Consider the following 23,201-nt stretch of genomic DNA (forward strand, 5'->3'; position numbering starts at 1 on the left):
GAGACCCAGCGTCACCTGGAGAAACCGAGGCCCAGCGAGACCAAGGCCCTGGCAGGGCCAGCTTCCAGAAGGGACACGTGGAGCCAACCCGCAGGCCACACTGCCCCGCCCACGAGGCCTGCAGAGAGGGAACCCCCCCCCCCTTCTCGCTCACCTGCTCTCTGGGCCTCCAGGAGGAAGGCGTTGCCATAGTCCCAAAAGAAGAAGTTCTCCTGGGCCAGCCTGTTGATGGCCGAGACGTGCCTCCTCAGGCTGCGAGAGGTGCGGTCAGTGGTCAGCTCAGCACCGCCCGCCCGGGCTGAAACCGAAGCCGAACCCCACGAGCCCCACCTCCCTGCTGACTCTTCCCCCAGCTGACCCCACCCCTCCTGGTTCCACCCCCTTCTGACCCCACCCTGACTGGCTCCACCCCTCCTGGTTCCACCCTCCTGGCTCCACCCCAGCTGACCCCACCCCTCCTGGATCCACCCCCTGCTGACCCCACCCCTGACTGGCTCCACCCCTCCTGGTTCCACCCTCCTGGCCCCACCCCTGCTGACCCCACCCCTCCTGGCTCCACCCCTGACTGGCTCCTCCCCCAGGCTCCACCCTTCCTGGCTCCACCCCTTGCTGCCTCCTCCCCCCAGCGCCTCCTTCCTGGAAGCCCCGGTCCGTGCCGGCTCCTCAGGTCCCCCTACCCTTCAGGACCCTGCAGGCAGCCCCTAAGCTAGCGCCTATGGGTCGGGTCGTCAGCCAGCCAGCCCGGCGCCGGGACCAGACTCAGTGCTGAATAAGCAACGGCCTCTTGCAGAAGCGCCTCAGGCTCCCCTCCACCAGCACCTGCTCAGCACTCACACGTGCCGGAAGCTGCCCCCAGTGTTTTGCAAATGTCACCCCAGTCTGTTCCCAGCATACCCACAGGCCAGGGAGCCCATGACCCCGTGTGACAGAGGAGACAGAGGCCCAGAGAGGTTAAGGGTCTTGCCCGAGGCCACACAGCTGCCCCAGGAGAACTGGGCAGAGGCCAGAGCCTCCCAGTCCAAAGTTCCTGCAGGCCATGTGTACCCCCATCCCTCCCCCGAGCAGCCCTGGGACCTGCATCACCTTTCCTGGACCAGGGCTTTGAAGGCAGCAGGGTCGGAGGCCATGAGGCTCTGGGCCTCTGCGAAGCCCAGCTGCACGGGGTAGTAGCCACCGTTGAACGGGTTGTGGCAGGACGTCTGGTCTGACCCCAGGTCCACCAAAAGCTCCCCCGTCGTGTCCAGCTCACGGACCAGGCGCTCCCTGGGGAGACTCAGGTGGTCAGGGCAGGGCAGGCAGTGCCGGGGCCCGAGCTCAGGGTCCAGCCAGGGAGGCACGCAGCGTCTCCCAGCCCACATGCCCAGTCGTCAGGCATGGAGGCTCATCCTGCTTTCCCTCTGGAAAGATCCCTGGCGGGAGGGCTGCCTGCCTGGGCAAAGGCTGCCGTGAGCTCGGCCAGGATCCAGGCCATGAAGGTTGGGAGCAGAGCCTCAAGCTGACACTGGAAGCCTTGTGTCCCGGGAGCACCTGGCCCGGGACCTTGGCTGGGGGGGCTCACCCGGTGTCCTCGAGGCTGCCAACGCCCCCCACTTACCAAAGATCCACCACGTTGCCATGGTAACCAAGGCTGAGGGCCTCCTTCCTCTTCCTCGCTTCCCTGGAAGGGGCAAGGGCAGGACAGATGGCCCCACCGCACCTGCCCACGGCTACCCACCCCCAACACACAGGCCCCAAGCTGGTGGGGATGCAGAAGGCCCAGGAGGCACCCAAAGCACCACGTGTGAGCGTAGGCCTGAGATGCAGGGACCCATGAGGTGTGTCTTTTGAGGACCCAGGCCTGAGGGGAACAGCAGACTTGAATGCCCTCGGGAGGACTCGCTGGCAAAGGTGACCACCCCTCCCCCCCCAAGGTGTAGAATTCGATCAGTAGAATTAGGGCTGCTGCTGCGAGGACTCTAAAAGGGATCTTTGTAGAACCCACTCAAGGCGATCCTTAAGTAGCAAATGTCACAAAAGATGGCTCTAAACATTATTTGCGAGACTTCCCTGGTGGCACAGTGGTTAAGAATCCGCCTGCCAATGTGGGTGACAGGGGTTCGAGCCCTGGCCAGGAAGATCCCACATGCCGCGGAGCAGCTAAGCCCGTGCACCACAACTACTGAGCCTGTGCTCTAGAGCCCACAAGCCACAACTACTGAACCCGTGAGCCACAACTACTGAGCCCGTGAGCCACAACTACTGAGACCGTGCTCTCGAGCCCGCGAGCCACAACTACTGAGCCTGCGAGCCACAATTACTAAAGCCTGTGCGCCTAGAGCCCATGCTCCGCAACGAGAAAAGCCACTGCGATGAGAAGCCCACGCACCGCAACGAAGAGTAGCCCCCGCTCGCTGCAACTAGAGAAAGCCCACGCACAGCAACAAAGGGCCGATGCAGCCAAAATAATAATAAATAAATAAACAAACGTTATTTGGAAAAATAAAAGGACAAAAAATGAAAGCATATTTGGGGGAAACAGATTTGAATACATGAAAACCCCACAGACATGGGAGGGTCCCATCTCTGCATCTCCGCAGCTCAGGGAGCAGAAATGGGACCAGACGGCTGCTTCAGGCATTTGTTACACTGATGTGGACTGTGTGTGTGTTCATGCAGAATTAAGGACCCAAACTGTGTGTGACAAGAGGGAGCCGGCATATGGAAGAGGGATACTTAGAGACGACAGAAATGTCACAGTGCTTGAAAGTGTGTGTGAGCATGCAAGTGTGTACGTGCGGGTGTGCGAGTGGGCACGTGTGCTCCAGGTGCACCCACAGGATTGGGGCCAGATCAGGTGAGACCCTTCATGCCACACTAGGAGGTTGGAACTTCTCCTGTGATTAATGGAGAGTTTTCTGCCAGTTTTCAAAGATCTATGTCCAAAAAGTACCCAGTCTTGGTAATGGGAATATTTCTCACACTCTGTGTGTCTTTGAACATTTTTACATAAGCCCCCTGGAGACCTTGGGCGAGTCTAATTGCAGCGGGTGGAGCCCCCTGTGCAGAGGCGAACTCCCCACATGGGGCTCAGTTCTGCAGAGCAAATTCGTTGAGAGGATGCTTCAAAAAGGGCACCTGATCAGCGGCCCCCAGGGCAGCCCCGCCCCGCCCCGCTGAGATAGCTGAGGAGACAGCGCGCAGCGGGGAGGGGCCCAGCACCACAGGACCAGCCGTGGCCCCCTTGGGGAGGAGGACGGGCCTTGCAGAACCCGACGGGATCCTGTTGAGGAGAAGCTCCACCTCCCAGGGGTTGAGCAGATCCAAGCAGCACCTACTGTGTGCCAGGCTCTGGGCTGGGCACTGAGGCACCACGGGGAGAAACGCAAGACATGCTCTTTGCAAAACTGTGGCCGAGCGCTGGGGTCACCGAGAAAACTACTGAAGTCTGTTAGACCACAGGTATGGGCACCACGGATGCACACGGGCTTCCCCCACGCTCGCGGAAGGGACCAGCGAGAAGCAGAAATTTAGAAGGTCCCAGCCCGGTCTCCCCCCGAGCCGGACACTGTACCTGAGTCTTTCAATGCAGCGGTCCAAGCTGTCGGTCACTTCCATCAGCCAGCCTTGCTTGTGGCGTTTCATGAGGGCCGCCCCATCCACCTGGGACCACGAGGCACGGGTGTAGATCACCCCCTTTCCCAACAGAGCCAGGCAGACCCTACGAGCTGCTGTCAGTACTGACTCCCCCTCCTGCCTCGCATCAGCAAACCTGGATTTCGCTTAGGGTGACGCTATGCTCGGCCCCAGGGGATGAATCACATCCTACCTAATCACAACTGCCCTCCCACCGCTTCCAGCCTCCCTGGCGGATGAGAACGCCCGTTTGATCCCATACTGACTGCTGAAGTAAAAGAAGCAGTTTCTAAGGCGTTATTTTCCTGCTAAAATGGAGTCAGCCACAGCCGGCACTTCCCCTGTGCCCTGCCTTGGATGTAGATGTGATGGCTGGGGCTGGGCAGCCACTGTGTGTGCACAAGGAAGCCCAAGAGAAGCTGGAGATGTTGACCCTGACGTGGAGCTGCTGAGCCAACGCCAGCCCTGCTGGCTATGTGAGAAAAGTAAAACCCTCTGTGTCAGCTGCTCTCGTCGGATTTTCCATCACCTGCAGCCAGGTGGGCTCCTAACAAGTACACCTGTGCGTGTCACAGGCTTACTGTCAGCCACGTGCGGATCCCACGGGCGCGTGCCCCCATGCTTTCCTCCCGGCTGCCCCTTCTCTTCCGCTCCCTGCCCCTCTTCCTGCCGGAGGAACTCAGAGCCAGAGGGAAGGTTCCTGCGCTCTCCCCGGCTCTCCCCCACCGACCGACCGACCGCTCTGTCCAATATGGGGGAGCCTGGCTCACTTATTCACAGGCTGTACTCCAGGGCCCCAGGGCAAGGGAAGCCAGGCCTCAGGGGGGCAGTTTCACGGCAGAGTGTAGGCAGGCACTGGCCCTGGCAGGTGACGGGCACTTGGAAGGCAGGGGCGTTCGCTGCCCTGGGGACCCAGGCTGGGAGGCTTGGGGGGTGAGGGCGAGAAAAGAGGGGGCAGGCGGGGGTGGGGGGCTCTGGAGGGGGGGCAGGGAGGCGCTCCCGCCAGCTCACCTCTGCAATCACGCCGACGCAGCCCACGATGACAGCGGCTTTGGCCTGAGCCCCACTCATTCCGCCGAGCCCGGAGGTGACAAAGACCTTCCCGGCCAGGTCCTGGACGCCCAGGTACCGCCGCCCGGCATTCAGCACGGTGAGCTGCAGGGCGAGGACTCGGGTTCACGATCCACGCCAGCTTGTCCACCCCCAGGCCCGTGGGCGGGCGTGGCCCGTCTCTCACCACTGTGCCGTGGACGATGCCCTGGGGACCAATGTAGCAGTAACTGCCCGCTGTCATCTGGCCGTACCTGCCCAGAGGGGGAAGCGGGGTGAGCCGGTGCCTGGCGCCCCACTTCACAGGGCCTGAAACGCACTGTCATCACCCCACGTGCAGCACTACCTTCTCCTTCAGAGACAAAAGAAAGCTGTAGAAAAGGCCACGGTCCCCCATTTCTGGTCCCCCTCAGACCTTTCATTCCCCCTCAGACAGGTTTCATTCTCTTAAAAACTGCAGTAAGATCACCGGGGAACATTTAGCCACGTGGACAAGAGCTGGCGTGACCCGGCACCTCCGGGGAGGACGAGTCACCAGCCTTCCTGTGGTGGTCAAACCCGGGGGAGCTGAGCCGCTCCTGCAGGAGGAGACCCGGGGCCGGGGGGACACGGAGCGGAAGGGGCCGCGGCCTCCTGGCAACACCCCGAATCCGGACAGCCTGCGGGATTCTGGTCCCGGGATGTGCAGATGCCCTCACGGGCGGGGAGGGGAGCTCTGCCACCTGTCAGCGGACACCGAGACTCGCGTGTGGCACGCAGGGCAGAGGCCAGCAAGCGGCGTTAGTGCTGTGTGGGCGACCATTGCTATTTGCATAAATGGCCTTGTTCTGTAGGCACTGTTTCTGGGTCTGTGTTCCCCCCACACAAGGCCTGTACGGGCCCTTGCACGTCAGCACCCGCAGACCTTCCGTGGCTCCACGGTCAACCCCATTGGGGGCACAGGATGTCCCCTCTCCCTGTCGGTCAGCCGGGTGGCTCAGCTGGGCCACAGGACAAGGCCGCGGTAAGCGACCTCCCTGGCCCTGCCGTGCCCTCCAGGGTAGAATCCAGGAACGGGGTGCCAGGGCACCGCGCAAACATTTAAAACACTAATAGCCAGCGTCACACGCCAGAGGGACTCACCAGCAGGGCACCGGCACTCCTGTTTGCATCCTATGACACTTATCCAACAGTTGAGTTTTTGGCAATGTGATGGGAAATTTTGCTGTTGCCTTAGATTTACTCTTCCCTGAGGACCACTGAGGTCAGGAGACCCTCGAGGCTGCTGTCCCCCAGCCACTTTCTGGACCTTCTCTGCTCTGGGTCAGGGTGGATCCTGATTCTCGCAGATCTGAACGCCAAGCCTGTCCCATAACTGGGACAAAGCACTGGACCATGTAGAACCTCTGCTTCCTCCTCCAAAAAATGGGGAGTCATGACCTGTGCCTTGCGTGTTTGTGTGACTATGACAGGATGTAAGAGAGTCATGCTGATACGATAGACATCTACCAGGGAGGCGGGTGAAAGCATCAGACCCCGCCGCAGGGCGTGCTCCCTGGTGGCCGCCACCCATGGCGCCTTTACAGGTAGGATCCGAGTTCCCAGGTGGCCCAGGGACACGCGGCAGGGCTGGGAAGCGATTCGGAGGCCTTCTGATTCCATCCCTTGTCGCACCTGATCCACTGCTGCTGCTCCTGCAGTTCACTCTCGGGGGTAAAATCATGGGGTCAGAGTTGTCTCCATCTGGGGCTTTGACCGCAGTCACTGGATGTGGCCCTCCCGCACCCCAGCCTTGCCGTACAGACCCTGACACCCCAGCCTGTGGCTGCCTGTTCCCCCACGTACCCCCACCACGGAGGGGACCAGTTCCACTTTTGTCAGCCTGCTGGTGAAAAGGTTTGCCCTGGTCAGCGGTTCTCAGATTCCTTATCCAGGCAACCCCTTCCCACCTCTGTGGTGATTTGCATCTTCTCTTTGGTCAACGGCTCGCGGCGCCTGGGGTCAGCACTCAGGGGCAGCCAGACCAGGTCTGGCTCTGCAGCTCTGCCCCTTTAAACTTCCCTCCTGAGCCCACAGGACAGCAGCACAGGGGCTGGTCCATGGCCACACTCAGGACCCGACCAGACACCGACCGTCCCTCTGCTCCCACTGGTACAGAAGAGGTCGTCAGGCCTCATAACAAATAACAGTAACAGCAACTTATTATATAATGACAGTAACTACTTATGACGAAGGACAAAGGTAATTGGGTTTCTGAGCCTCAGTTTCTTCCTCCGCAAAATGGGTTAATAAGGGCCCCTAGCTCGGAGGCTTCTGTAAATCCTAGAACAAGTGGCGGCGACCATGATTACAATCATTCATAGGCTCTCAGCCTGAGGCCCAGCGGGGTGGTTAGGACGCCAGCGCCCCGCTCCCAGAGACCCACAAGCACGTGCAGATCAGGGCTGTCCTGTCACATTCTTTACATCCCCAGAACACTGGGAACAACCCAAACCAGGTGGCAAGTGAGCTGAATAAATAACAGCGCAACTGAGCACTGCCGGTGAAACCCAGCAAGTCAGCCCGAATCCCGAGGAGGGGTCAGGTGCGGAGGGCGTGGCCCCTGGCTGTCGAGTCACCCCCGCCGAGCGTCCGCACACACACGGGATGTCGGGCAGGACACAGGAGACGCTGGGAATTGGGGCGTCCGGGCGGGAGGAGGTTCCCTTCTCGCTGTGGCTCCTTCTACAACGTCTGGGGGAACACCTCCCATTGGAGCGTTAATGTGACAGCGCGCTCAGGGGCTGCACAGACACACGTGTCCTCAGAGCTCACAGAACGGAGCACGTGACGTGTGCGTTTGCGCATTCGTGACATGTAAATTTCACTTCAAGACCAAGAAAACTGGGGGGACTTCCCTGGCGGTCCAGTGGCTAAGACTCCATGCTCCCGATGCAGGGGTCCCAGTTGGATCCCTGGTCAGGGAACTAGATCCCACACGCATGCCACAACTAAGAAGCCCGCATGCTGCCACTAAGAAAGTCTTCATACTGCAACTAAAGGTCCCACATGCTGCAACTAAGACCCAACACAGCCAAATAAATAAATAAACATTAAAAAAAGAAAAAAAATGATGGACAAATACTGAATTCCAGGCAACAATATCTGCAGCTTACTCTGAGACGCATCAAAAAAATGATCGTGGATATAGGGATGCGAAGACACACAGATAGGAGCTCACGTGAGTTTAGTAGCATATTAATCACAGAATCTTGGTGTTCCCTATTAATCCTGTCCATTTTCTGTATGTTTGAAACCGATAGTAATTGTTGCAAAAGTAGGATTCAAATTGTAGGTTCACTTGCTCACACCTGTATGAAAACTGTAGGCATAGCTATGAAAACTAGCAGAAAATACATAAATGCGAAACCGTGCTGTAGAGCTTTGACTGCGAGGGCTTTGCAAAGTTGTAGTTACTGTTGCTGCGTTGCTTCATAATAAAGCCTGGCGAAGGCCGTAACATAAGCTGAAACAGTACTTACATGGTAACCCCCATGGCAAAGAGCTTCTCGTACTCCATCCTGGAGGAGTAGTTGGGAATGACCTGCACAAGAGGGCTGGGCTGAGGGCTGGGGGCAGCGCCGTGCCCTTGGGGACGATGGCTCGGCGGGTGTGCGGGCACCTGGCCCTCCCCGCTGCCCTGGGACCCACCATCCCGTTGGTGATGACCAGCCTCGGGGCCCCGGGGCTGCTGGGGAAGAGGCCCAGGGGGTGTCCGCTATACATGACCAGCGTCTGCTCCTCTGTCATCTGGGACAAGTAGGACATGGTCAGCCAGAACTGCGGGGAGAGCGAAACATGGGGGCTCTGTGAGCGGGGGCCCTGCACCAGCCCCAAGCCCCCCCCCACCCAGGCCCTAGCCGTCCTGCCCGGAGCCCTCTACCCTCCAGTGGCTCTCCCTCAGGACCTCCGACGTCCCCAAGTAGCCTCCAGGGCTGGGATCTCAGGCATCGGGGAGGCAGAGCCCGAGTCCTGAGCCTGGTCTGTAACGTGCTTCCAGGCCAGAGAACGTGGGGGAAGAAAGGCCTGGGGTCAGGGCGGGGCCAGGCCACACAGTCCAGCGTACCTGAGCCCAGTTGCTGAACACCTGCCCGTTTCCTCCGTAGGTCACGAGCTCCTGGGGAAACTGGGGAGGACACGATGCTGTCTGAGATGGGGGCCTGGAAGGGAGGCCCCTGCCTGCGCCGGGCTCAGGGGCCAGGTGGCCGATGGCCCCCGAAGGACGAGTGGGGGGCAGGGGAGGAGCCAGAAGGGGCAAGGCCCGGGGACAGTGGCCCACCCGTGACCGGGTAAGTGCTCAGCCTGGGGTGAGCGTCAGAGCTGGGTCTGAGGAAGCTTCCGCCACCACCTGGAGTGGTCACATCCTAGGACCCTTTCACCCTCCAGTAAAATACTCAGGGACCCCCGAAGCCTAACCTTCCTTGAATACGGGTGTCAGAGGTACGGACTGGCGCTCGAGGACGCCGGGAAGGGCACGTGCAGCCACTGAGCACTTGAGCCACAGCCCGTCTGACAAGCTCTAGGGGCAAAATACACCCCTGGTTTCAAAGACTCGGTAGGAGAAAACACTACAGAATATTTACGTTGATGGTCACATGTTAAATGATAATATTTTGCATATATTGGGACAAACTACAGTATTAAATCTGTTTCTTTTCAGTCTGCATGTGGCTATCAGAAAATGTAAAATAACACGTGTGTCTGTTGTACCAACTCTGGTGTCATGGTGCTGATGCTGCACCGTAGTTACCGAAGATGCAGCTGCTGGGGGCACCCTGGAGAAGGGGATGATGTCCGCTCTGCACGGTCTTCGCGATTTCCCTCAAATCTATCATTATTTCTAAATAAAAAGCTTGAGAGCATTTCATGAGCTTCTCCCATTCCGTTTCCACTGCTGGTCCCTGGCCCCCGTCTCCTGGCCCTTACCTGGGCCACGGCAGGGTCCAGGTTGTTCATGATCATGTGCATGATAGCTGCAGCCGCTCTCGTCCGGCAGGGGTACTGCTCCACTGGGTAGGCCCTGCAAAGGGGGCGCAGCTGCCAGGCCTGACGATGGGCGGGCACAGGCTTCCTTCCTGCTAAAGCTTGGGCCCAGCCTGGGCTGGGCGCAGAGGGGACAGCAAGCCCTGGCATCCCGCAGAAGGCGCCTTGGAACTCCCAGCAGGAGGTGCTTCCAAACGCCCTCCTGCTTTGTGCCGGGCCCCTCCCGCCCAGGCCGCCCTCCATCCCCAGTGGGCAGGCTCCGACTGGGATAAAACGGACTGCAAAGCAAAGCTGAGGCCCCTCCTGCAGGTGGACTCGATTCATCCGTCCTTTCCTTCGGCCATCAGCGCTCCTGGGCACGCATTCTGCAGTGGGCGCCAGGCCAGCAGCCCCAGACAGGAGCGAGGGCAGGTGGCTCCCGCTTTGCGGGGTCATTCCCGACAGTCTGCGCTTCCGGCATTTCCAAGAACAATGGTGCTCAGAGTGTGATGCCCGGGCAGGGGCAGCATCTCCTGGGGACGGTGAGGAAGGCAGATCCTCCTGCCAGGACCTGGCAGCAGCCCCAAGCCTGGCCCAGGGCAGACGCGTCCATGGGCCTCCTAGTGGGAACAGCCTGGACCTCCCCCTCACTGTGTCCTGACCCCCAGCAGGGTCCCTCCAGGGAGCCTCCCACTCTGGGCCCCTGTGAATCTGTGGCCCAGCACTCACTTCATTTCAATGTCGGGGCAGAAGCGGTACATGTAGATGTGCCCATACAGTCGCAGCTCCTGGGCGAACTCGGGGGCCAGCAGCTCCTGGGTGTCCGGGGGGAAGTACCGAAGGGCATTCCTCAGCGCCAGCTGGGGGTGGGGGAAGGGGAGAGGGGTGAGGATGGCGGGGGTGCGGGCTCCAGGCCAAGATCTCCCCACCTGGATTTGCCTCTGTTCCACTCAGAAACCCAGGGCCCTGTCCGGAGACTGCCTGGTTCTCACCCCGGGCCAGCCTACCGTGATGCCTCCTGCAGGAAGCCTTCCCTGACTGCCCTTCCTGCTTCCCTCAGCAGCCCTCGAGTCCCTCCCTCTTCTTGCTCACCGGGGGACCAGGCTGCTTGACCCAAGGCAAGGACCAGAGAGGGGCTGCCCCAAGGCCCGTGGCTACAGCGGCAGGTGCAAACTCGGGGGGGGGGGGGGGGGGGGGGAGGGCAGGCTGACAAGCCGGGCCCAGAGGCTCTCTGTGCAAGTGCGGAGCAGCACCCAGTGTGGCCAGTAGCCTCGGGCGGCACACTTGGAGGCCCGGGGCAGTGCCTGGAGCCGGCGACAGGCGCCCAAGAGCAGGAAGAAGCGTCTAAGGCTTCTCATCGCACACCGTGGAGAGCAGCGCAACTCCTGCCCCCGTCAGCCTTCTCCAGACGGCCCTCGTGCTCCTGTCCGGCCCCTTCCCTTCCTGCTGCCCCAGCCCCCGTGCCAGCTGCCTCCCTGGGAGCCCCCTCCTCGAAGCCCCAGTCCAGGCGCCCGTCCTTGGGGGTCCGCCTTGACCGTGCGGTCTTGACTCTCAGCACCTCCACGCTTCTCTCCCACAGGCTCTGCGTCTTCGGACGCTTCGCCATTGGCTCCTTGCCTCCCATCAGTCTCGCTGAGCTCAAGCAGGGCCAGGGTCCTGGCGGACCCTTCACAGCGCTCCCCCTCCCACCACCCAGCAGGAGCCTGCGGCTGGGGGCGCGGGGTGACGACCCTGTGTTGGGGTGGACGTCGAGGCCACGCCTTCAACCAGCTGACCCTGGAGAACAAACTGCTCTGGGGGCGTGACGAGGGCCTGGTGTGAATGCATTCATTCGACACACATCCACCGAGGGGGAGGCAGTGTGAGCCTCAGAGAAGACGGGTGGGCAGAGGTGACGGGAGAAGAGCCTACGGCCCCGGCCTGGGCCCTGAGGACACCAGCACGTGGGCAGGCAGGGCGCAGGGCCAGCCCGGGAGACAGAGAGCCGGGACCCGGCCAGGAGGACGGCCTGCCCCGTGCGCCCTGAGGTCCAGCACCGCGCGACAAGGGTGTCACTGGGGGCCTGGGGGCACGTGGGGTGGGAGGAGAGAGGAGGGGGAGGGCGGTTCAGGAGGAAGCCGAGGGCAAGAAGGGCAACGAGGGAAACTCCAGCTCAGGAGTGACGGGGACTTGACAGGGTTTGCACAGCGGGTCCCCCTCTAAGGTCCACGTGGAATAAAGCACGTAATTCCTGCTCTCTTGGAAAAATCGAAAGGTGGCTAGAAATACGTCCACAGGCGGTGCTCAGACTCCAGCGGACTTGAGAATCACGCAGAGGGTCAGGTGCATCGGAGGGCTGGGCCCGCCCGCAGCGTCTCTGACTCACGTTTCTGACGGGATCCCAGCTGCTGCCGCTGGTCCGGGACCCCCGGGGAGGCACGAGCGAGCCGCGCGCAGCAGCAGGGCGGGAGGGGAAGAGGCCGGCGTGGGGAGGGCATGCTGCAGAAGGCCAGGGACACGGCTTCAAGGGCAGGCAGGGCTAGGCGTGCGCCAGAGCTCAGGAGGGCTGGGCCCTTCAGGGTCATGCCCGTTGCCTCGGCCTGGGCCTCTGGGGTCCAGGTTACACCTCGACGCAGAGGTTGGGTGGTTTTTTCTATCAGTGTACAGCTTCCAATCAGAGCTCGCCAAGAGAAACTGAACATTTACAGAAAAGTTTCAAAAGCAACGTGTCACACACACACGCTCCACGGGACGCGTGACCTTACTACACGGGCCCTAATACATCCTACCCCGAATACTGGTTCCGACCCCCTAAGCCCCCTTCCCAGCTGCTGGGCTATTGCTCCCTGTGGACAATTTCCATCTCAGGATTTGCTGAATTTCTCTTTCTCCCTGAAATTCAGAAAACTAGCCTGGATATGTCTTCACGTGGACTATTGTACGTTGGGGTTTCTTTTGGTTCTTTCAACGATAAACTGTCTTTGTATCTGAAATTTCACATTTCTACTAGTTCAGCAAAGTTGTCTTCTGTTACACTTTTGTTCAATAGCTTTATCTTCTGTGTCTGAATTTACGTAACAGGCCTGCAGTGACTATTTCTTGAGTGAAAAAATTAAAGCAGCAGCTCTGCTGGCCTGGATTCAATACCCCAAGCTCTGAATGGGGGCAGTTCTCGGGGTCAGGACGAGAAAATGCAACTCGGACAGGCGTGTGACCTGCCCCCCGGGGGGATGAGGGGCAGCCTCAGCAGAGGAGGCCCCATGAGGACAGGCCAGGTGGAGAGGCGGGACGGTTTCCCAATGAGCTCGGAAAGGCAGGCACAGCTGCCTCCCGGGCCCTGCTAAGCACCGGCTGGACCAGCCCGGGAGGCCGCCCGTCTGTTTCTGCATCTCTCGGGGCGCCAGCTTGGCCGTGTTGCTGGAAGGACTAATGAGATAACACGCACGGCCCAGCACACAGTGCAGCGCCGCGCCCTCCTGTTCCTGTAAAGACACCCAAGCCAGAGCCGGGGGCATTTCTTGCTTCTCCCCCTCCCCAGCTTTGCAGCTTCCTTGTTAAAAAGTCTTCAGTTTACTTCAAATGCTGCCAGGAAGAGCCCGTGGGGGCCATACTTGGGGATTCACCCCCGGGGTCAGCTGGCGCTCATGCCGCACTGCTTCCACCTCAGCTCCACGGCAAGTCTGCCCCGGAGGGTCTGCTGTGTAGCACGTGGAATTTCACAGGTGAGATTGTGGCCTGTTAATCACAGAATGCAGTTACCAGTGGGCTCTTACTGGCAAAATCAGAAGCATCTAACGCACATAAACTGGACAGAATTCCAGAGACCTCCATCTCCCCGACCTTGACCTCAAAGGCATAAGAAGCGGACAAGCTCAGTGGCCTGTACCCTTAGGGTCATGGTATTATTTCATAGAAGTCCCGTGTTCAGCCACTGGGCTGGAAAATTCTGGGTGCCTGATGGGATGGGGGACAGAATTATGGCCCCCAACGATGTCCACACCCTATTCCCCGGGAATATGTCACGTTACATGGCGAAAGAGACTTTGCAGATGTGATGACGGAAGGATTTTGAGATGTGAGATGACCCTGCCTCTCCAGGTCAGCCCTAGGAATCACGAGCGTCCTTCTGAGAGGAGAGGGAGGCTCAGAGCAAGAAAGAGGGACTTCAATGTGCTGTGCTGCCAGCTTTGAGGACAGAGGATGGGCCCAGGAGCCCGGGAACGCAGGCGCCTCTGGAGGCTGGAAAATGACGCGGCAGGGCTGGTGCTCCAGGAGGCTCTGAGGGGAGAATCCCTGCCCTGTCTCTTCCAGCCAGCACACCTCACCTCTCTGAACGTCAGCCTCCTGTTCTGTAAAAGGAACAGATGGCCCCCACCTCACAGGGCTGCTCACCCGGCACCTGGCACACACGGGCCACTGGGGGGCCAGCTGCCAGGACGACCGTCTGCACACTCGTGGCCTCCACGCCGGGCCCCTGTCCACCTGCCCCCCTAGGAGCTCTGCACCAGCCCTCGCTCTCTGTGGGCACATGCCAAGCAGCAGCTCACACTCCGGCTCTGAGACCTTCATGGGCTTCTGACACAGGGCACACTGGTGGGCATCCAGGCCCCCCAGTAGTCAGGCTGGGCCTGGCTCTTGAGGTCGGCACCCAGCCTGGGCCTACGCGGGGCCTCGTCCAGCCCAGCCTACTTTGCACAGGCGCGTCTCTGCATCTCCACTCACCGCCTCCTTCTGTCCCAGATGCCTCGCCTCTCAGATCTCCAAGTCTGGGAACCTTGCCTCTGGTGCCAAGACCACCTCCTCCAAGAAGCTTTCCTAGGTTTCTCCTGCCCGCTGAACTTTTAGAGGGTGTTGGTTCGGGCGCTTAGCACATGGTCTTGTTCACTCATTCAACAAACAGCTCTGGCATCACTGAAGACCCAGAAGTGAGCCCCACAGAACCCCACCCTCAAGAAGCTGAGGAGTATGGTCAGCAGTGGTGGGAGGTCTTCAGACGTGGCAGCTCAGGTCCAGCACAGCCCCTGAGGGTGGGGCACGCTTTGGGGAAATATCGGTAAGAGAAGCTGCACGTGGGGGAGCGGGGATGCCGAGGACGTTTCTAACAGGATGTGACGAGACCCTCCCTCTGCACTACAGTCCCACAGGGACTGAAACGCGACAGCCAGACCATCCTCTGCGTTTCAACAGAAATCCACTTAAAGAAGAACGAAGAGTGGAGCATGTCTTTGTTCATCCAAACCACGAAAAACAACAACAGTTCAAACCACGGGGCAGCTCCAAACGCACCCACAAGGAACAGCCTCAAAAGAAAGCTTCCACTTACGCTTTTAAGAAGGTGGACACACACACCTGTGCACACATAGAAAGTGTCTGGAAGGAGACACCAAAAGGTTAGGAAACGTTATAATATTTGACTTATCTCTTAAAACTACCTTTAAAAGCTTATGTCAAAATTCAAAGGGACGTTTAAATAAAACAGAAAACCAGCCAGAGGAAAACGTAAAGCCGGCCGCGGAGGAAGCCGTCCCTGGGGCTGGGCCTGTCCAGGAGGCGCTCTCGTGTCCTCTCGCAGGTCCCGGCAGGAAGTGGACGCGTGGGCCCTCCAACACCCACCGCTCCTCCGACCCGGATGGCGTCCTACACTTCAGTCCAGCCGGGACCCTGTGGACCGCAGTCCGCCCAGAGCCCGCCCACAGGCTAAGGGCTCAGCCCCACGACGGCCCGCTTCAGACGCCAATTACACGCCCCACTGTCGCCTGTGCTCCTGACCAACCAGCTAGGAATGGGGAGCCCACGCCCCTCCTCAGGTTTAAAAATTCGCCAGAATGGCTCACAGAACTCAGGGGAACACGTTCGCCGGTTCATTACACAACAAAGGATGTGACGAAGGGTACAGGTGAGCAGCAACCCTCGGCGGGGGCGGGGGAAGGGGCCGGCGCCCGCCGCACCTCCACGTGTTCACAAACCCAGACACTGCCAACCCCGTAGCTGGGGGATCTGGTAGGCGTGGGCATGATGTATCATTAACTCCATTCCCGGCCCCTCACGGTGACATGCGACCACGGCTTGGTCTCTCTGGTGACCAGCCCCGACCAGGAACCCCGGAGTGGCCTCCTACCGCCCAGGGAATTGCAGCAGAACCCGGGTCAAAGACCAAAGAGCAGCAGGAAGGGGGAGGGGCACAGAGCCATACGCCTCTTTCTCCTTGTCCCCCAGGACCAGCAGGCTGCAGGCTCCCCACGCCTCGGACACCCACACCGAAGATTCAGCCCCTTCCACAGCTCAGACTCCCCAGACCGCATGCCACCCCACTCCAAGGGCCCGCGCCCTTCAGCTGCTCCCATCACCGCCCATCAGGGTGTCCCCTGGGATGCGCAGGCGGCAGAGCCCTCTGGGTCCCCACGCCAAAGGTCGAGGCATTGGCGCCCAGCAGGAAGGTGACCAGGGTGGAAACTCTAAAGTCCGCCTGATCCCCCGGCAGCCCCTCCAGTTTGCACGCCCTGTGCCCCCCCTCCCACGGCCGCCCCGGGAGGGCGGCAGCCTCTGTCCGGGTGGCGGGACTCCTCTTTTAATCTCTGCGCTTACTTGTACTTGCTACTTTCCCCCAGGGTTCCTGAGGTTGTCAAGCCATCCTCAGTAAAGGAAAACAGGAGAAAGCTCTTTTTCGGCCTCATTCCAGCCGCCTGCGCACACCTGTGTGTCATGGCCAGGAGGGGGGCACCTGGTGGCTCACGCTCCGGAAGCTGGGGCGGGACTTGCAGTCCGGCTCCTGCGCTCACTTCGCCTTCCTGGGCTGGAGGCGGCCACAGGCCCCCGCTTGCTGGCTGGGTGATCGTGAGCCCCAGGGTCCCTCCCCATCAGTAAATGGGGGCCGGACTCCTACCCCCCAGGGCGGCCACTGGGCAAAGAATGAGGGATATCGGGTGTGAAGCAGTCTGGCACACACGGCTCAGAGCAGGACGTGGGCACTGCCCAGCCGGTCCACCCAGAGGGCAAACGGCCCTGCAGGAGGGGGCCCGGCCTCTTACCTGCTCCTCAGCGGGGCTGAGGCCGGGGGTCCTGACCGGGGCGTGGGGCAGCCCGGCCCGGCGTCCCCGGTTCTCTGGGAGAGGCCGCAAGGGCAGGCCGGAGCACAGCGCCTGGAGGCTGGACATGTCTGGCGGACGCGAGGCGGAGGCCCACTGCGGGGGCCGCGGAGGGACCGGGCAGTCGAGGTCCGGCTGGGCGGGGTCCTCTGGCTCCAGGCCCACCCCCTCCAGCCCCTCATTGGCCCCCGGGCCTCCGGAAGGAGCCGTGCGCAGGTCGGAGGTCGGAGGGTCACGGCCCCAGGCTGGCGCCCGCAGTGTTGACCTGGGGGCGGTGCCCTGGGACAGGCAGGCTCCGTGCCAGGGACGCCTGGGTGAGGGTTCCTTTGTCCTTTTCGTGGGGTGCTGGCCCTGAGGGGTGTGTCTTCTAGGACACGGCATGGGGAGCGCTCTCGCGTTCGGGTTTGTCTCATGGGGGAGTTACACCCGGCAGGTGACGTGGGGTCTGTGTCTTGATGATGGGGGGCCCGGCACAGAGTGTGGTGGCCCTCGTATCCCTCCTCCCTGCCCCCTGGGTGACGGGTGGCGGGAGCCCGGCCAGCGGCAGCTACGCCCTCCTCCGCCCCCACCGAGGTGCGGGCCGCCCCACGCCTTCCCAGGCTCTCAGCGAGCCCCATCCCACGAGCGCCCCTGTGGGAAGGTGCTGCTTCTTCGCCCCGCACTCCGGGTGGGGTGGCAGAGGCCCAGGGGCCGCTAGAATCCCGGGGGCCCGGGGAGGCAGCACACCTGGCTGTGGACGCAGCTCAGCTGCGGGCCGGCCCTGCGGCCCCACGCAAGGGGTGGGAGGCACGCAGCCACCAGGTGGGTGCCCGGCGTGGGGCCTGCACTGGGCACGAGAGCAGGACGGCTGACGCCTCCGGACGGTTACTCCTCGGAGCACCGCACGTCATCCGGGGCACCCTGTGCCCTCACTGGCCTGCGGGGCCCACTGTCCCGTTTCATAGGTGTGGAAACTGCCCAAGGCCACACAACTAGTCCTGGTGGAGCTGGGATCTGGGGCCCTGGAGCCGAGGGGTCTGGCTCCAGCCGCCCCTCGGCCTCCCAGATCTCGGGCCGGGCAGCGAGCGTACTCTTGTGTCCACGTGGCGGGAAGGCTGCCTCATAGGGTGAGCAGCAGAAACGCACGCAGGCTCACAGCCGTCCATCCAACGCTCTCTCCAACACCAGGGACCGGGCGGGGTCCTGGCCCGGCACCGCTACGGGCACTGGGGACAGGCCCCTGCCTGGGCCTGCAGGTCACGCAGCTGTGACCACCAGCAGCCGGTACCTGCACCTCCCGCTCAGAGGGGGGTTGGAAGGGCTGGAGAATCGCCAGCCCCCTCCCCATCTGCTGGGGAGCAGCTCTCCGCCAGCAACAGCGGTGGGCAGATACCCCAGCGCCCTCGCCGCGGCAGGGCATGGGTGGAGGCAGCAGCTCTGGGGAGCCCCTGGCAGGAGTGGGCTGAGCTGCCCCGCGGGTATCCCCATCCCATGCCCCCAACGGACAGGCTGTACCGAGACCTCCACTCAGGATTTGCTTCTGGGCGAGGCCTGAAGAGAAGCCACAAATCTAACACTTTTTGTGAAAGCTCATTTTTAAATGTTTGCAACCAATTAAAAACATTTTCCGCTGTCCTGAACCGAAGGGGGGACTGTATCCGTGTCCTGGTTGTGACCTCGGGCTACAGACAGCAGGATGCTACCACGGGGGAACAGGGCACCCGGGTCTCTCTTACTATTTCTTACAACTGCACATGAATCTACAAGGATCCCCAAATAGTTTAATTTCTAAACACCCTAAAAGCTATTTAAAACCACTGGGATCTCACAGATGTTAAATATGGCAGACAGGTAAGTGGAACCTGGCTATACCACTCACGAGCTGTAGGTCCTTGGGTCAGTTCCTTAGCCTCTCTGTGCCTCAGTTTCCTGGTCTGTAAAATGAAACCAGTAACAGTAGCTACCTCATGGGATCTGAGTATTAAACGAGGTAACACACGTGAAGGTCTTAGAACAGCACCTGCGCAGAATCAGCACCGGATAAGATGTTATTTTTCTCGTTACCACTATCAAAAAAGCAAGGAACAGAGCAATGTAATAGCACAGAAAGCAAAGAAAACGTATACACGTGGGCATGAACTGTCTCTGAAGGATCCACAAGGAACTGGGAGAGAACAGGAGGAAAGGAGACCCTTCCATGTAAGACTGGTGCTTTCCACATCATCAGGGCACTAAACTGTACACTTTTCAATGAGTAATTTTATGGTACCTGAATTTCACCTCAATTCAAGAGAACTGTGGAGTTTTTGAATTTGGCTCCATGGACAAACCAAATAAATAAAATGTAAAACTAACAAGGAGTAAAGAAAGGCAGGCATGGGCTTCCCTGGTGGCGCAGTGGTTGAGAGTCCGTCTGCCGATGCAGGGGACACGGGTTCGTGCCCCGGTCCGGGAAGATCCCACATGCCGCGGAGCGGCTGGGCCCGTGAGCCATGGCCGCTGAGCCTGCGCGTCCGGAGCCTGTGCTCCGCAACGGGAGAGGCCACAACAGTGAGAGGCCCGCATACCGCAAAAAAAAAAAAAAAAGGCAGGCAGGCCCTCAGCATGTGCCTCCCTGGGCCTCAGGCCTCGGGCTCCTGGTGCTGGCCGTGGCCTGTCCTCTTCAGCATCGAGTGCCTGCCTCAGTCTCCCCTCCCATCACTCCCAGCCGCTACTCCTGTCCTGGCCAGCCTCTCTTCCTAGCACCTGGCGACCAGCACCGAAAGCCCAGCCCTGCCCGCCTGGTACCACCACCCAGGCCACACTGGACCCCAATCTCTGCCGTGTCACCAGCAGGCCCATCAGGCCTTCTCGAGCCAGGCAGGACCTCTGTCCCTTGGACCATCAACCTAGTGCCTGCTTCCCCTCCAGCCACTCTGCCGCCCTGGGTGGCTTCTCTGAGGCACCCTGACCTCTGACCCCTCTACTTTCAAAGTATAGCCGGGGCCCTGAGACCACCGCACCCTGGTCCACACCCCTCACCTCTCCCAGAGTCGGCCCAGCCTCCCGCCTTCCCCCCCTCCTCCCGCCAACCTGTAGTCCATCGGTAGCGGGGCAGTTAGAACAGCCCACACCGTGGCCCACGACGGGATGGGGACGTGGACGCCCTATCTGCCTCTCCGACTTCTCCCATCCACCTTGTCCACCTCAGAGCCCCCCTGCTGCTTCCCGTTCAAGGAGCATGTGCATCTCTACGCCCTTGGTGCTTTTAAACATGCCGGCAAATCCTTGCTCGGGTGCTTCTCTGAATGAGGCTGGGGCGGCCCTAGCGGTTCCCGGGGAAGCAACAGGAGGCAGCCTGAGGCTCTGTGGGAGCAACCCCCGGAGCCAGACCCCACCTGGGGCGTGAGGAGTGCGAGTGCTGCGGCGTCTGCCCAGCTGTGACGGAGCCGTCGGGTCGGCCAGCCTGGGCCGGCCTCCAGACGACCAGTCCCAGCTGCCGTCTGACGCAGTAGCATGAGATCCCCAGTGAAAAGCGCCCACCGGAGCCCCTCCCCCAATTCCTCACCCACTAAATTGTGAGCGAAATTGAAACGTTTAACGCCTGAATGTGAGGGCAACAGCTACTAGCAGGCGCCTCAGGGCCTCCGCAAGGGCTGTTCCTTCCTCAGCTCGCCACCTACGCACCTCTGCTGCCGGTACCTCCGAGGCTGGCCCTGCACACCTCCCTCTGCCCCACCCTTATTTTCTTCATAGCACGTATGCCACCTGCCGTGATCGCACATGTTCGCCCCTTTTCCTATGCCCTCCCCCATCCATACTGTAGCCCACGAGGGCAGAGGGCGCCCTGTCCTGTTCTCCCCTAGGGCCTCAGCACCCAGTGGGTACCCAGTGCCTGTTGAACGAGGGATCGAATGCATGCGAACTCCCGTGAGAGGGCAGAGGCCGCAGCCGGCGTCTTCTCAGGGGAGCTGCCAAGGCCCTGGGCCTCTGGCGAGACGTGCTCACCCTCCCACCCCAGGACCCAACACTGGGCCCCCAGGGGCCTCCAGGGACTTTCCTGGATGGGAATGGGCTGAGATGTTGTCCTCAACTTCGGCCACCAGGTGGCAGCACAGGGACCGAGACTCCTTCCTAAAGACGCCAGGGGCTGGGACCCTACAGAGAACGCTGGTCCCAATGCGGGTGTAGGGGAGATTGGGGGCCGGCTGGGGGTGTAGATAACCGAGAATCCAGGCCCTGGGCCCAGAGCAGCAGCAGCCCTGCCCGCAGGCCATTCTGGGCGTGAACTGGATGCTCGCCAAGGCTCTCTGTCCTGTTTGTCTGGAAAGTCGTAATAAGGAGCTTCTGGTTTGTCTGTGAACTGTTTCCTGCCCCTCTGCCACTTGAGACCTATCATAGCATTTGGAGCCATAATCTTTAAGACAGCAGAACTATTATTTATTTAATATTCTCCTTTAAATAGACCTTTAAAACTTACACATACCGGGAACGAATTTTTATATCAGCATCTTAACAGAAACCAGAGTCACCTGCCAGAAACAGACAGTAACTGTAAAAATAAAATCATCACCAACGTCAAGTACTTAGATGGCACTCACTGAGTGCCAGACGCCGTGCCAAACACCTCCTGTGTCTCATTCAGTTCGCACAACATGATGAGGTGTGTCCTAGTACTACGCCACTGCAAAGGGAACTGGGGCACAGAGAGGTTAGGCCACTTTCTTGATCTCACACAGCACGTAAGTGGCACCACCAGGGTTGGAATCAGCAGATTCTTCAAAAGCAGTTCAGAAATGCAGCCTTTCCCACACACTCACACTGCTCAGCGTTAGCTCAAGCGCACACACCAGCACACACAGACCACCGTGTAAAAACAAGGCTACAGGGTGGGCTTGGGAGGAGAGAGACACCCTTGGGCCTGATTCCGGGAAGGGGGGTTCCGGGGGCGTCACGTATTGGCGGCTAGTGCCCCAAGCCAGCCCCTGGACCCCTGGTACGTAACGCAGCAAAAAGGCAACGGGACACCGTGCTCCCCCGGCCCGCTCATCCGCCAATGTGACAAGGCTTCTCGGCCTCGGGTAGAGGATGGCGCCCCCGGACGAGCGGAAGAGGACAGAGCCGCGCCAGCGACAGGGCTCCCTCCACCCAGTCTCCACCCTTCGCGCCCTGGACCACTGCTCGGCTGCCCCGCTGAACTGGGTAGGGGCCAGGCAGACTGGCCCGCCGATCCGCCTCGCCCACCTGCCTGGTCCCCAGCAGTCGCCGCCTCGCCCCCCTACCCCGCCCCTGGCGAGCAGAGCCCTCGCCCCCGCGCCGAGGGCAGTGGTGCGCGCCGCCGGGAGGGTCCCGAAGCGGTCCCTGGTCCGGATCCAGGAGCGAGGACCAGTCCCTGGGCGGCCCTGGGGTGGGTTGGGGGTTGGGTTTCGGGTCCGGTTCCCGGTGAGCGTCCGGTCCGAGGACTCGTCCGTCAGCGGGTCAGCGGGAGGGCCTGGGGCGAGTTGCTCTGGGGCGGGCTTCGGCTCCTGGTCCGAGGAATCGTCCGTGGGCGGGTCCAGGGGCGGGGCGGGGCGGGAGGCCGGCTTCGGGTGCGGGCCGGGCCGGACCCCGCGGACAGCAGCGCGCGCCGGGCAAGCATGGGGAGGCGCTGGTGGCGGCGGCGCGCGCTGGTGGCCGCGTGTCTGGGCGCCGCGCTCCTGCTCCTGCGCCCGGGTGAGTGCCCGCCGGCCCCAGGGCCGCCCCACCAGCGGCCGGACCCCCGACCGGGCGGGGGTACCTGCGGTTTCCTCCCGGGCTGGGGCACTGGGGCGGGCGGGCTCAGAAAGGCTCTAAACGCCCCGCCCTTGTCCCGGCTCCCCGCAAGGGTCTTGTCCCCTCGGGAGTGGGTCTCCCAAGGCCCGGAGAGGTGAGAGGTGACAGTCCGGGCCTACCAGCCGGGGCCCAGGGACCAGGTGAGTGGTGGGCGGCGGAGGGCATTAGGCCCACCCGGGAAGTTTGCCTCCTTTGCCTCGCGCTCACTCCGCTTAGCGCCCGGAAACCCCTCCGGGTCTGCGGCCGCGCAAGGGCGGCGGGCTTGACGCTCCGGGTCCGGAGGTGGCCCCTCCGCGCACCGCGCTGCGCCCTGGCGCCCCTGCTCCGCCTTAAGTTCGCACCGGGAAGGACTAGGGTCCTGAGCACCCACCTCATGGTCCGGTGGGGGAAACAGGCAGCCAGTCGTGACCGCCGTGCGGATTTCCAGCTCCGGGCCGGGCATGTGCTGAGTCTTCATTCGCGGGAGAGGCCGAGGGGCCCGTGGGCGGCCTGGGGCTGGAGGTGCCCAGCCAGAGGCCCGTTCTGACCTCTGCTCTGTTTGCTTTTTCCTGGTGTGAGTGTGAGTGAATGTGAGAGCGTGTGTTGGGGGAATCTGTATCTCCTCCTCCACCCCCCCCCACCCCCGCCCCCGTGGGCTCTGCAAGAATCCTGGGAATCACTCCTTTGGAGCCTTGCAGAGGGGGTCCGGGGAGGAAGTAACCGTGTCCCCCGGTGGGAGGGGACCAT

The 23,201-nt window shown here is 61.2% G+C and overlaps 1 protein-coding gene across 1 annotated transcript in view; it reads right to left on the reverse strand.

Moving 5' to 3' along the window:
* The window catches only part of UROC1 (urocanate hydratase 1), a 34,382-nt gene extending 17,546 nt beyond the window's left edge, over positions 1–16,836 (reverse strand). Inside the window, exons 1-12 of the mRNA XM_027098412.1 lie at positions 16,650–16,836; positions 10,372–10,502; positions 9,607–9,700; positions 8,747–8,806; positions 8,332–8,460; positions 8,163–8,224; positions 4,850–4,916; positions 4,624–4,767; positions 3,551–3,639; positions 1,595–1,657; positions 1,084–1,263; positions 155–252 (exon numbers count right to left, since the gene is read on the reverse strand). Coding sequence (XP_026954213.1) covers positions 155–252; positions 1,084–1,263; positions 1,595–1,657; positions 3,551–3,639; positions 4,624–4,767; positions 4,850–4,916; positions 8,163–8,224; positions 8,332–8,460; positions 8,747–8,806; positions 9,607–9,700; positions 10,372–10,502; positions 16,650–16,775 — 1,243 coding nt within the window. The 5' untranslated portion in view covers positions 16,776–16,836. The remainder of the gene's footprint in view (positions 1–154; positions 253–1,083; positions 1,264–1,594; positions 1,658–3,550; positions 3,640–4,623; positions 4,768–4,849; positions 4,917–8,162; positions 8,225–8,331; positions 8,461–8,746; positions 8,807–9,606; positions 9,701–10,371; positions 10,503–16,649) is intronic.
* Positions 16,837–23,201: the final 6,365 nt, after the last annotated feature.

Source organism: Aethalodelphis obliquidens, unplaced genomic scaffold (assembly GCF_003676395.1).
Source record: "Aethalodelphis obliquidens isolate GAN/ISIS:26980383/991018 unplaced genomic scaffold, ASM367639v1 scaffold123, whole genome shotgun sequence".
NCBI classification, from domain to species: Eukaryota; Metazoa; Chordata; class Mammalia; order Artiodactyla; family Delphinidae; genus Aethalodelphis; species Aethalodelphis obliquidens.